Source organism: Bos mutus, chromosome 8, assembly GCF_027580195.1.
Source record: "Bos mutus isolate GX-2022 chromosome 8, NWIPB_WYAK_1.1, whole genome shotgun sequence".
In the NCBI taxonomy this organism is placed as follows: domain Eukaryota; kingdom Metazoa; phylum Chordata; class Mammalia; order Artiodactyla; family Bovidae; genus Bos; species Bos mutus.
This window is the reverse complement of record NC_091624.1, coordinates 48,730,108-48,744,638: the sequence shown is the minus strand read 5'-3', so window position 1 is coordinate 48,744,638 and position 14,531 is coordinate 48,730,108. Positions and strand designations below refer to the sequence as shown.

The 14,531-nt window shown below is 40.7% G+C and overlaps 1 protein-coding gene across 2 annotated transcripts in view; it reads right to left on the bottom strand.

Moving 5' to 3' along the window:
• Positions 1 to 794: 794 nt before the first annotated feature.
• Positions 795 to 14,531, bottom strand: part of TDRD7 (tudor domain containing 7) — a 102,643-nt gene continuing 88,906 nt past the window's right edge. For both annotated transcript variants that reach the window (XM_005905972.2, XM_005905973.2), the window contains 5 exons: positions 13,962 to 14,096; positions 11,495 to 11,605; positions 8,827 to 9,329; positions 3,871 to 4,031; positions 795 to 1,816 (listed from right to left, as the gene is read on the bottom strand). In XM_005905972.2, the coding sequence (XP_005906034.1) occupies positions 1,596 to 1,816; positions 3,871 to 4,031; positions 8,827 to 9,329; positions 11,495 to 11,605; positions 13,962 to 14,096 (1,131 nt within the window). In that variant the 3' untranslated portion in view covers positions 795 to 1,595. The remainder of the gene's footprint in view (positions 1,817 to 3,870; positions 4,032 to 8,826; positions 9,330 to 11,494; positions 11,606 to 13,961; positions 14,097 to 14,531) is intronic.

Genomic DNA, 14,531 nt, shown 5'->3' with positions numbered 1-14,531 from the left:
GTTAGGGAAAGAAACCATTATTTTAAAAAAAGTTTATACTGCTTTATTTTACTTAAATATTTATGTATTGGAATGTTTTTGTTTTATCATAAATGATTATTTAAATCACTGGGATAATCATTTCTGAATTTTGAATCACTTTAATTATAAATACTAAATGTAAATTTTAAAAAGCTAGAAAGATAATTTCAACACATTTTACATGAAAAATTTAAAACATCTGGTACTTTCTTTCTGTTCTTACCTTTCTTAGATGTTCACAAATAAAAATAAGCAAATGACTTTAAGAATTTTTATCTCTGGCCCTGAAATCCACTCAATATTTCTAATTATTTAAGCATATCTTCACACAGAGGTCAACTAGCCTAAACTTAGTATATGTTCAAAATCATAATTTTAAGCTTCCCAGTCAAATTGAGCTCACCATCCTAGAATTCATAAGAGCCACTTGGGTGCATCTTTTTCCAACTCACATTGTTACCTGGAACTCAACAACAGTAGGAATATTTATAAAACGGGGGTCATCAGATACTACAAATCAAGGCTCACTGCCCCCATCCCCACACATACCCAGCAGAACCAGTTGTCAAATATTTACCAGGATATGACTGGACAGATGGCTAAGATACCTCCTTCCCTCCCTCCCTCCCTCAAGGTGCTCACAATCTATTTGGAGTGATTGGTGCAGACAACTATTGATATGGTAGGAAGCTCAGTGAGGTCTGGGCACTATGAGAGAGGCGGAGTTGGAAGTACAATGCAGTAGGAGGGGAATCGGGAGTGGAACCAGATAAGCCTGGGAAGTCAGGGAGGATATCGACAGACAAGAATGGTGGAGACAAAATGAGCTGCAGGCTGAGGGAAGACAGCAAGAGTGGTCTGGAGGGGAGGAAGACTTGCTTTAGAACATCAGCAGTTCTGGATGAGCACGCATGGGGTTTGGGAACCAGATGAAGGTTCAGTGTGACTGGTGCAGGGAGAAGCAGTGGACAGTGCGGTTGGGCAGGGAGATGGTTCTCAGTCCACACTCTCTGGGCAATGAGAAGTTACTCGAGATTTGGGATGATGTGGGGTGACGGATGTGCTGGTTTGCCTGGGCTGTTCCTCCAGCAGCACCACCAGTAGTAATGCTGATGTGCTGAAGACTTGGGAGAGACTTCACATGGTGTGGTGACCACCTGCTTTGGGACCCACCACTAGACTAAGGCAGGGTTAAATCATGAAATTCTCAAGCTAACTTGAGAAGAACTCAGCACAACAAGGAAGAAAACATGAACAGGAAAGGGAAAGGGGTCTTTAAGATCATAAAGCCAAGAAATTATAAGATAATCAGTTTTTGTATTGATAAACATTTTAATTCTAATATTATAGTAGTAATTCAAGTGCAATTCTCTTTGAAAGTCAACTCTGTTAAGACAAAACTTGTTAAATATCTTTCATCAAACATAAGCTTAAAAAAAAAAAATAAGCATATTCTTTTCAACTTCCCACAGCAGTCAAAGCCATGTAGCAGAGGTAATTTTTTTTTAAAAGCCTACTACATTTTTGTTATTGCTAAAAATCTGAATTAGTTGTCAAGGTCTCAGAATCAGTGATTAATTGACCTTTGAAAGCTCTACCAGATACTCTGACATAAAATCATGAATCCAGATATCTGTGTCTGGCAACGATGTGTCCACTAAATAGACCACTACTTTCCGGTCCCAAGGGTTAGTGTTTTCTATAACTGTCTGCACCAGTGCCACCAGAGGTTTCTTCTCCACATGATTTCGAAACACCATCGAAGCCTCCTCAGACCACTGGTTACACTTCACTCCTAAGAGAAAGACAAGGATTCAAAGATCAATGAAGGGTCAAACGAGCCTTTCTTTGATCTGTTATAATGGAAAACTATTTAGTCAGTTGCAAAGTAGCTTAAGCATACCAGGTTAGACTTGCCCAACTGAAAACAGAGATGCCAAGCCATCTCAAAATAGTCTTGCTTACAGTTTTTCTATTCTGAATGGGGTTACTCCTGTAAACCTTCAATTACAGACACAAATTTCATTCGAATGTTATAAAACGAAGTTATAATAAAGGCTGCCCATTTTCCTAAAGTATATGTAGATAACAGACTGATGATGAGAAAAATATCAATATCAATGACATTTCTCTTAGTCACATATTTTTTTCTGATGAACCAGATAGAGTAAAAAAAAAAAAAAAAGAAGAAGAAGAATCAACACACTTCCAGTGTTTAAAGTCACATACATCATCATGGTGAAAGCACTGGAATCAAAGTCTAGAGATTCAGTTACTATTCCCAGCCCTTCCTCTATGAAATGGTATGATCTTGGGGAAACCAGGTAATCCTTCAGGCCTCAGTTTACTTCTCACAAAATAAAGTGGTTGGACCAGATGAATTTAAAATCTCATGCATATCTATTAATAAATCCTCATAACTTTTAAACTTGAGAGCTCAAGTTAGAGAATTCTGAATTAGGTTTTAAAACAAAACTGAGACAAGAATTATGTATTTTTCAAGAAATACTATTAAGCTAATAAAAATTAAGTTCACTTATACTAGATTAGATAAACTATAAATTATGCCCCATAGTGATGAAGCTATGGGAGTTTCATATATAATTTTAAAGACCTATCAGTGAGTGGGCTAAACTCTTGGATTATTAAGAACTTCTGATGAGGGAAGCCTAGAATAGTCTGTAAACTATTGCTTCAGTGACGGTAACAGAGCCTAAACCTCCCAGCATGGTTCGAATTCAGCGACAAGAAGTGGCTGTAAAGTCCCCTGCACAAGGAACACCAGTGACTGTGACCATGAAGCCGGGGGTGGGGATGATGGCGCCGTGCACCCCTCACTCACAGGGACACCTTCACTGGGAGGATTGACTGTCATGTTTAACAACAGGGGTTGACAGCAAAACCTGAACATTAAAAAGGGAAAATGAAAAATGTAACCATTCATTATTTAGAACTTTGAGTTCAGAGCAGATCAATGGTAGCCATGCCATGCATAAGATGCCAGTTTTGGTTCACATCTGCCTACCATGAGAGTTTCCTTTGAAGTCTAGGAGGAGACAAAGAAACTGGCAAATAAGACCATCTCTATCTATCTATCCCTATCTCTTTAATAAAAGCTGTCAATAAGAATTTATACACACAATTGCTCTCATTTCTGAGATCAAGTTAGTTCTGCCACTACTAAGTATATGGGGTGAGTGAGGGGCAAAGAATGAGGGTGGCACATGTGGTCATAACTCCCCCATATCCCAGCACAGCAGGACACACAGCCCAGATGCTTGGAGATGTCGGCACCCCTCAGCCCTCTGGATCTCCACACCCTCTGCTAATGCTGCCAGCTGTCTGGGTAGAGCTTCAGCTAGGCACCCATGTTAACTACTGGTAGAGGGCACATGGAGGGGCCACCGACACTTGCACTGCTTTCACAGAAGATAAAACGAATCTCATCAGATACTATCATAAAGAAGCACCACTCTATGCCTATTAGTTTAGCTCCTCAGATTTTATGACAGTCAAGGGGCTGGTGTGAGTGTGCTAAAATCACACACTTCTGTGCTGTTAGTTGCAATGCAAATGTTGGCCATGAAAATGGTCATATTCTACAAGCCAGGAATGTTTCATAATTGTGAAAGTCCATTTTGTAAATGCATTATAATTTATGTAATAAATTATGAAATATTAATCATGCAATGTTCTCCTCATGTTGGTTGTTTCATTGTTTCCATTTGTTTACTTTGGCTAGTATATGTAGCTGTGGGCTTTTTCTTAACACTACGATAAAAGCATAAACAACCCAAATGTTCAACAATACACTGGAAAACAATGACATTCAGACTCCCCAGAACTTACCTGCTAACTGAGCAGTGACTGCTTGGAACGGCAGCTTGCGGAACATGTCCGCCAGGGGCTGCACTTTTCTCATGTTGACTAATTCATGCTTGCCATAGTCCAGCTCGTACACGGACACCAGGCCATTGGTCAGGATTCCTTTTAAAAGCACCCTGTGCCACCTAGATGTGCATTGGATTAAAAGAGAAGAAAAACAAAGTCAACACTTGCTTTAAGGGCAACATTTTTTTTTATAAAAAGAAAAATTAATATAAATGTCATTCATCAAAATATAAAACTGTATTGTTATAGAAGTTTTTAGGAGACTGCTTCTTCTTTTTCCAGAGGTTACTATTCTCTGTTTTGCCACTGGCTCATTTGATGGAATTTGTTCACTCAATACCCTTTTACAAGCCTCATGGAGCTGATAAAGGAGAACCACCTCTAAGCAGGAGGAAACAGTGGCATGGAGGACGACCAGGGCAAGGCTAATGGATCCCTTCACTCTGACGGGGAGACAAGAGATGGCCACACGTTTGGAACAAGGTCCACGTGTGGTGGGCTTTCCAGGTGGCTCAGTGGTAGAGAACCCACCTGCCAGTACAAGAGACACTGGAGATGCAGGTTCAATCCCTGGATGGGGAAGATCCCCTGGGGGAGGAAATGGCAACCCACTCCAGTATTCTTGCTTGAAACATCCCAGGCACAGACGAGTCTGGTGGGCTACAGTTCATAGGTTGCAAAGAGTTGGATGCAACTTCGTGATGCCATGTGTGAAAGATAGAAAGAGGAAAGCAAGCCAGGGCTGGCTGAGGACATGCAAGAGAAACAAACAAACAAACAAACACAGAAGACTGTGTGGGGCAGGGTGGAGCAGTGAGGTGGCTACTGTGCAGCTGGAAAGTAGAGCGTGGAGGGATGGAAGAGACAGTCAGACTGGGAAGCCAGGCTGGGAAAAGAGGACAAGAAGTTTTGAACACTGATTGATCATTTTAATTTTGCCAAGTAAGGAATTACAAACCTGAGATAACATGAAACACAAAGTTTAATCCACCACCTAAAATAAAGAACCTATAAAGGACAGGAGAGCACAGCGTGTGTGGGGGTGGGGGGAGGGAGGAAGAAGAGTATGATTTCAGACCTCAAGTTCAAGATGTGAGAAAGAAATTCACATGAATATATGCTCCTCCTCTGGACCTACATCATCTCAATCAAAATGAGAAAAACCTAGACTTCAAAGTTTAGGTATGAAGGACCATTTTAAAGTCCTATATCTTGATCACATGATTAAAGAGTATTATTATACTAAGAAAAGGATGACTGTCGATAATGCCTAAAATGAAAGTGTCTCTGCTCCCGAAAGGTGTGGGTCAGACTCTGCCTTGGGCAGCAGACCCAGCCACCCCTGAAACAAGATCATCAGCCACAAGCCCAGTGGAACAGCAGCCTCATCACTGCACCGCACGCTGGGCTGGGGCTGGCTGGAGCAGCCGATTCTCCAGCCAGGGCACACTGGGCAAAAACAGGTACAGGAACCCACACAGAGATGCTGTAGCACCAACGCCAGTAAGAAAGCTAGAGACTGACTTCAAACATTCTATGTGATTGAGTTTCTGGGACGAACTCCAGAAGCCTTCAGATCAGCCCAAAGTGCAGCAAGCAATAATCCGTGAACCACAGAGACCACAGGGACACAAAAAGGTATCATAAAAAGTACATGAGCTTTGGGGGCCAAACAGACCTGAGCTGGTGTCCCATCTGGGCCATTTTCCCATCATGTCACTCTGGGCTCTTCATTTAACCTCTCTGTGCCTCAGTCACCTCATGCGTAATGTTTAGTTTTAATTTACTTGCAGAAATAATACATTTTAAGTACCTAAGACATTCACTTGGCATATAACAGGCACTTGGCAAATGGTAGCTATTATCATAAGTATTATTCAAATGAAGATAAGCTGTGCAAATAAGACTTAGATTAATCTGAAGAGAAATTTCCATTTGTGGAAATGCCAGTTTGGTGCAGGCTGCTAATTTGTGTAAGTATAAAAGGAGATGAAATCATTTGGCTTCCACCAATATCACTGTCTTTAAACCGTACCAGGGAAATGACTGACAGTGGTCTGTGCTTTCAGTCTATAAAAAAGAGGTACAGAGCAGTGAGGAGAGACCATCAGAAAACCCTACATGTTGCTTTTCTATTTAGCTTTCAACTTTTAAAACTAACAGCTTAAATAAGGCTTCAGTTTTGACTACATTACCAATTTTAGTACAAGACTGCAAGTGGATCACCTGGAGAGTTTACTTAAAACAGATTCTGGGGTTCCACTGTCAGAGATTCTGACTCAGCAGTCCAGGGGTGAGGAAGGGGAGCCTGCACTTTAAAAGTTGCCTAGGTTATTCCTCTATTGTGGTAACTGTGGAAACCACTGTAATCAAAAGTATATGTGAAATTCCTAAGTCTTAACTTGCCAGACCTGAGAGCAAAGTTTAGTAAATAGTCCTGGGTTGTAAGCAAGATACAAGCTCTAAGCACTTTAAATGGATTCAGTTTGTAAAGTTTCAAAAAATATTAGACAATCTCTTCCTATAGATAAGGCATCCCTTGGTTATCTAAGACAAGTTAACTGATCTAACCCAAGAGTCCTGACTCAGAAGAGCTGTCAGACCCATGGAGGTGTCGGGGTGGAGTCTGAAGTCCTGAATACAGTCTCCAGTGTTTGGGTTCTCTTCACAGGACCCTTCCCTCCAATGGGACCTACCCACCGCTAGTCACCATTAATCTGCTCCTCAGATAACAGTGAGCATCAATTTGGCTTTAACTGTGATTAAATTATCCAACAGCAATTCTGAAGGGTAAATTTATACTATGTTCCTGTATTGAAACCCATTTATGCTTATGACTGTAAATAACATGACATAGTAAAAATATTTTTTTAAAGATGAAAAGCTGTGACATATAACTTGAATGCTTTTCAGAATGAGACTATTATACTTCTCACTTTTGAGTTAAAAAATTTTTTTCCTCCCACAAAAATAACAAAATTCTATAAATACCTATGGTTAAGGTATTTATTGTAAGAATGAATGAAAGTACTTTCTAGAAAAAATAAGTAGTTGATCTTTTAAACTGAGTTTAGGGGTATGTGCCTGTGTGTATGCTCGGTCAGGAAGGGTAGGGAGAGAGACAGTTCTTTGTGTGGATCCAAAAGTGCAAACATGAGAAAACAGACTGAAAGTGTTAAACAAAGCCTCACTGTCCAATGGCTAAGAAAGAAAGTGAAGTTGCTCAGTCGTGTCCGACTCTTTGGGACCCCATGGACTGTAGCCTACCAGGCTCCTCCGTCCATGGGATTTTCCAGGCAAGGATACTGGGATGGGTTCCCATTTCCTTCTCCAGGAGATCTTTCTGACCCAGGGACTGAACCCGGGTCTCCCACTTTGTAGGTAGACCCTTTACCGTCTGAGCCACCAGGGAAATACAACAGCTAAAGAGCAGTGAAGTATGCGTTGTTGTAACTTATAAACGGAGAAGGCACTGGCACCCCACTCCAGTACTCTTGCCTGGAAAATCCCATGGACGGAGGAGTCTAGTAGGCTGCAGTCTATGGGGTCGCTAAGAGTCGTGTCACTTTCCCTTTTCCCTTTCATGCATTGGAGAAGGAAATGGCAACCCACTCCAGTGTTCTTGCCTGGAGAATCCCAGGGACGGAGGAGCCTGGTGGGCTGCCGTCTGTGGGGTCGCACAGAGTCGGACATGACTGAAGCGACTTAGCAGCAGCAGCAGCAGCAGTACCTTATAAAGGTGGCAAAAGCTCTCTAGGAAGCAACCAACTGCCTATATCAGAAATCCTGTAATCTTTAAACAAGTGATTTCTCTTCTAGGAATCTATCCCATAAATAATCAGAGAGTTGAACAAAGATTTCAGTTCAACATTATTTACAACAGTGAAAAGTCTGGGAGGAAAAAAAAACCTATAAAAAAGAAAATGGTACGTAAATTGTGATTTCTCTTTATGATAGAATATTTAGCCATTAAAAATGTTTATGAAGAAATGATATCACATGAAAAACGGTTCACAGAATTATATTAAAGTGAAAAAAGTAGGTATGAAATTACATATGCTGCTAAGTCGCTTCAGTCGTGTCCGACTCTGAGCGACCCCACAGACAGCAGCCCACCAGGCTCCCCCGTCCCTGGGATTCTCCAGGCAAGAACACTGGAGTGGGTTGCCATTTCCTTCTCCAATGCCTGAAAGTGAAAAGTGAAAGTGAAGTCGCTCAGTCCTGTCTGACTCTTCACGACCCCATGGACTGCAGCCTACTAGGCTCCTCCATCCATGGGATTTCCCAGGCAAGAGTACTGGAGTGGGGTGCCATTGCCTTCTCCGAAATTATATATAGTAACATACTAATTGTAGAAATATGTATACGAGAAAAACCTAGAAGAAATACATAAGTAGTTTAACGGGTTATGTTGGTTGGCTGACCTTGTTTTCTTATACTTTTTTGGATTTTCTAAATTTTCTCCAGTAAGTATCTTATTTTTAAGATTTAAAAGTCATCCATAAAAAACATTATTTCCTAAATAATAAATATGAATACTAAATATTTTTTCTCACAGTAAAGTAGAAAAAATGTTTAAACCTTCACTTCTGATATAATTAGGCTTTAACAGGAATATGGTTATTAGATTTTCAGCTAAACGACATCATTTTAAATATTAGAAAATCACATAATTCACTGGTCTCATTTCACATTCAGAATTCCCATTTGTGTAGTTCCAAATGGCACTCCAGTATCCTTGCCCGGAAAATCCCATGGAGTGAGGAGCCTGGTGGGCTGCAGTCCACGGGATCCCAAAGAGTCAGGCACGAATGGGAGACTAACACAAGTCCCCCTGCAGGGATTAAGGACTCTTGGTATCATTCTACAGATTTTTCTTAGGAGGAGAATAAAAGGCTCTGTCTAAGGACCTACTTATTTTCCACTTTGGCAGCATACACTTGGTCTTTCTCCACTGCCACATGGCGCTCCTCAGACACACTGTAATACAGAATCATCTCTTCCATCAGAACTTCCAGCTTGTGTATCTCCTGCCATGGCTGGATGACAAAGTAGCCAGGGTGACAGGCCACAGGCACGTACACATCCATGTGTTCCCCTGGCTTGGATAAGTGGACAGGAGGTGGCAGTTCCTTTGTAAAGAAAGAGCTGGGGTGGTTGACCACAGACTTCTTGAGGACATCTGTGAGGCTCTTTCTGAAAGTCTCTCCAGTGTTGCCCAAAATGGGGGTGTTCGCACTTTTGGTGTTGGGGGAGCTGGCTCCACTGGATATGGCACTCAGAAACACATCCTTCTGATGTTTCCATAAGTCTGCGTTTGTAATCTGGCGATTGATACTGCGGTGAGGATCGGGGAAGTTCTTGGGGGTGAATAAATAAATATGTGCAATACCTCTGGTTTCATCCACTTTTGTAACCTTTGGAAAACACAAAACACCAATTTAAGAAATCCAAGTTCATGCTGGATTCCTAGAGGTCATTATGTTAACTTTAAATATTAAAAAACAGTACTCTGCAAAAAACCCAACTTGCTAAAAATCAGTTTATTTAAGGTCAGATGAGTTGTCTACCACAGATGGAGCAAAGAATAAGCTCGTAGGTCCAAGCAGTCTAGAAACCAGTAACACCTTGTAGAAATGGAAAATTTACTAACCTCTAAAAACTGAAAATACCATGACTTGCTAAAGGTTTGAGTCTGATTACCATGACTAATTTTTTTAAAATTAATGATACGTTAAAACACTCCAAGTAGAAAGAATATCATGATGAATCCCCATGTGCTCATCATCCAACTTCAACAATAAAAACAATAAAAATAGCAAAACATCCTATAAGCATTCTGCTTAGTGCTGGTGCACTTCAGACAGGAAGGGGAAGGAAAAAGCTTTGCCTTTCACCATATCTTTTGGGACCCTGGGTCCAAATTCCTTATTTGGTCCTAATATCTGTTCTCACCCCTCTTCCTCTTCCCTAGTTACATAAGAGGAGAGGGGCCTTGGGAGAAAAAGAGGAAGAAAGCTCCATTGAATAGGCCAAAATTAGTCACCATTTTGCACCTTTTGCCCAGGAGACCTCCGACGACCTGTCTACATTCTTCTGTTGGCAGTGGGAGAGTCTGTACAGAAGCCCCACATGCTGGTACCTGGGACTAGGCTGCTCTGTGCCCCCAAGGGCTGGGTGTCTGTTAATTCTTCTCACCAGCTCCTCTGGTTTATCTTAGGAACAACAAAAATGAGATACTTCTATCTTTTATCAAACTGGGCTAAGAAATTTAAGGCAGGAACACAAACGTGAAGACAAGGAAACACCAACATGGCAATCCTTCTAAAGTCATTTACTTTAAAAGTTTTCCTTGTAGCAAGAGGAGTCAATTTAAATTCATCCTTTTGAGGGTTTATGAAGTACTGACTGTTAATTCATATATTAGTGGTACAGAAACACTATTTCAAACATCAACCTCTAAAAATGTTTTTATTGACCAATACCCTGGCTTTAGGAGCTGAAAATTTAGCTGAGAAAACAATATTTGTGTGGCAACTGAAGAATACAAAATGGTACATAACTGTGTGACTGTACATGATAAGCCCTAGAGGAGAATGAAGACAGGAAAATCAGTGTGGGCTAGAATAACTGAGAGATCTTCATGAAGAAATTTCTCAAGGACATTTCACTGTTAACTGTTACATGCTTATATAAAATTATAACACTATTTACATTAGTTAAAATAGAGAAATACTATCTTACATTTCTTTTTTTTAATGTTACATTTCTATTCTTGGAAATATGAGCAGTGTTTTTGATATACAGACTGATGAGTGTGAAAAAGAAACACAATAGTGAAAGAAAGAAAGCAGTTTATATAAGTTTTAGGAAAAGAGACAGAAAACCAAGATTATAAGCAAAATTTGTTTATAATTCATTTTACTTTAGGAAAAAAAAGACATACAGGACTTACTTAAATGGGCTTTAGAAACATTTATCAAGAAATATATGGTCCAGGGCTTCCCTGGTGGTCCGATTAAGAACCCACCTTGCAACGCAAGGGACATCAGTTCGATCCCTGGTCTGGGAAGACCCCACATGCTGTGGAGCAACTAAGTTCACGTGCCACAACTCCTGTGCCAGCGCACTAGAGTGCTTGCTCCGCAACAAGGAAGTAGCCCCTGCTCTCCTCCACTACAGAAAAGCTCGTGCGGCACAAAGATGCAACACAGCCAAAAAAAATAAACACAAATAAATAAATCTTAAAGAAAAAAAAAGAGAGAGATATGTGGTCCTTTGTTAGGCACTTAATTCCTTATCATGGAGCAAATTAAGAGCTGAAAACTATCTGCTACTTTATTAATAATCAAAAAATTATATAAAAGGTTTAAACATAATACTGCAGATATAGGATAAATTCTTAAATAAAAATTAAACCATGAAATGTGTCATAGCTACACATGTAATCAATCTCCTAACTACAAAAGTGTGTCAGATGTGAAAGCATCAGTTTAAAGAAAGATAAAATTCTTTCACAAAAACCAAATGAGTCCTTTTGGCTGACAAGCTCCCGTTTATCAAGACCATTAAGATAACTAACCTTAATGCTACAGTCTGAGCAATTCAAAACAGAATCTCTTAGCCAAAGCACAGCATCAGGGGTCCACATGCCAATAGATTGTGGAAGATCTGCTAAACAGCACTTGATAGCCTGAAAATAAAACACAATGGAAAAGAGGGCACACCATCTTAAAATAGGTACTTAAGAGTAACGTCAATATTATTTTCATACAAGTCAAATGTTTCCAAGATAGAAAGCAAGCAACAGCTAATAGTGACAATCACAGCTCTTGGGCTGGAGTGTCTGTGTTCCTATTTATATTACTACCATTATCTTTATTCCTATGAGCCAGGGTTATAAAGGCATGGTACGGACTTCTCACCCTACAATACAATACTACAATACTGGCAGGCTAGTGTTGCCATCTGATTTTACAGACGGTGAAACAGACTGACATACTAACCTGTGTAAGTAAGGTCACAAAGTCATGAAGACAAGATTACGACTTACATTGAAGTCTTCCCTCTAAGTCCAACTTAAAAAAAAAAAATGAAGTGTCATTTGGAGGAAACCTGACTCACTGTAGAACTCTTTGTGGAGATTTACTGTTGAATGAAGCATTTCTAGAGTACCCCAGGCACTTGTGCTCACTTTTTTGAAAGAGGGCTTCCCTTGTGGCTCAGCTGGTAAAGAATCCACCTGCAATGTGGGAGACCTAGGTTCTATCCCTGGGTTGGGAAGATTCCCCTGGAGAAGGGAAAAGCTACCCACTTCAGTATTCTGGCCTGGAGAATTCCACGGACCCATAGGGACACAAAGAGTCAGACACGACTGAGCCACTTTCACTTTTGAAGGAGGTTGTTATGAGAATTAAGCAGGCTAAGAAAAACTGAAACCCACTGATACCTAAAAGCCTCATTTTCCCTGATGCTTTCTACCTCCCACCATCACTGCACAAGCTTCTGGAGAATGTCTACCTCAGGGAGGAAAAGATAACCCCAGGGACTCCCTCCAGTCTCATGGGAGCCTTTGAATTGATGGAGGCCATTTTGTGAAGAATACTTCCAGGATTCTTACATTCCTCCTTTCCTCTCTGAGCCCCACCCTCACTGTCACACCTCTCTTCACCCTTGAGGGCCCCCAGTCTCCCACTGTGCCCCTTGGATGAGGCTCCTTTCTGCGTGGCAAGGTCACTGAGAGCAGATGCTACCTGGTGTGCATGGGGGAGTGAGGCAGGCCGGCTGAGGCCTGGGCACTGGAGAGCTCACTCTCTCCCCTACAGAGAATGGCACTCCCAAGCTCCCTTAGAGAGCTGTCCTATAAAAGGGAATGCTCAGTAGAGTCACATTTTCTAGATTCAGAAGATAGAAGCAAATGACTAACTCACATTTTAAAACACTATACGAGCCAACAGCTCAGATCCAATATTCATGGGTCAGCCTTGGCCAAAGGCCATCTGTTTGCTACTCTCAACCTCTTAGGGAGATGCTGTTAGCCAGAGGCTTGGCCTAGCTGGTTATAAGGGTTCTCCCAACTTCACAATTATCAAATAACAAATCCCGTAAGGTTAATAGAACAAATTATAGTGGCTTTTACCAAGAAGGTACACTTTGTATAACCTTCAGACACTCAGAAGCAGTAGGACAGACCCCCTTCCCCTCCAGCCCCGGGAACCTTTTCTAGGTAAGGCTGGCCCTGGATGGGTGTTCTAACAAGGGGTACAGAGGCCAGAGGTGTTCAAACTTCTTATCATCTGGATTTCTATCAAAAGAGGAATGATAGACTACGGTTAATCTTTTCACTGAAACCTATGGAAGTGAAGTGAAGGTCGCTCAGTAACGTCCGACTCTTTGTGACCCTGTGGACTATACAGTTCATGGAATTCTCCAGGCCAGAATACTTCTCCAGGGAATCTTCCCAACCCAGTGATAAAACCCAGGTCTCCTGCATTGCAGGCGGATTCTTTCCCAGTAGAGCCACAAGGGAAACCCAAGAATACTGGAGTGAGTAGCCTATCCCTTCTCCAGTGGATCTTCCCAACCCAGGAATCAAACCAGGGTCTCCTGCATTGCAGGTGGATTCTTTATCAACTGAGCTATCAGGCAAGCCCTCTAAATCTATGCAGAAAAGATTAAATATAAACATATCCAAGACAGGTTACTTAATTAAGAACTCTGGAAGTAAATATTGACATATAATATCCTGAAACTGTAGAAGCCAGCACAGTCATCTAATTATTAAAATAGAATCTCTAACTGGACAATATAGCCTGATGACTCGACATGCTTGAAAAAACATTTATCAAACAATATTCTCTAAGTCTGACTGCCCTTCCTGTTTAAGCAAAATTTTACATCTGAAACCCAGTCAGCCACTCCACATTTGGATCATTTCCAGTTTTGCTGTAAGCTCAATCATTATCAAAACCTGAGAGAGCATCTCACAATGTGATTATGAATGCGTTCAAATTCCCTCCAGTTAGTCTCCCAGGCTGGACATACAGTACCTGAGGTGGCACTGAGATCATTTCTTGGAGAAACCGTGGGGGGATTTCCCTGAGCTCGGACACTTTCACAGACGTCACAGTGCCAGCATCCAGGAACTGAACGTCAAGGGCCCGGCTGCTGTGCACATTTGTGATCTGTGAAGAGACAAGTGTTGGCTGATTTATTAGCATATCCAACAGGCCAAAATAGTTCTGTTCAATTTCATTCCATACAACTCTAAAATGCATTATAATAAACAACAAAGACTATATGCTGTTTAAATTTTCTCTTATTTTAAAATGTACTTGTTTCCCAAATAGATATTCTTTTACAGTAGAATTGACATCTTGCTGTTAATTCATAAATATAGTAATAATTACCATGTTTGCAACTCTAGGACACTACTGATTATAAAACAATTTGGTGTGTATCATTATATGTTGTTGAGTATAACATTCAGTTCTCCAAAATATTAGCAAATGAGGGAGAGAAAAACTATTGTGTCTCAGTAATCAGGAAATTAATAGAATTCAGAGACAGAATTTCACTTGTAGTAAGTAAATACTATATATTTTTAAAACATATTTTGC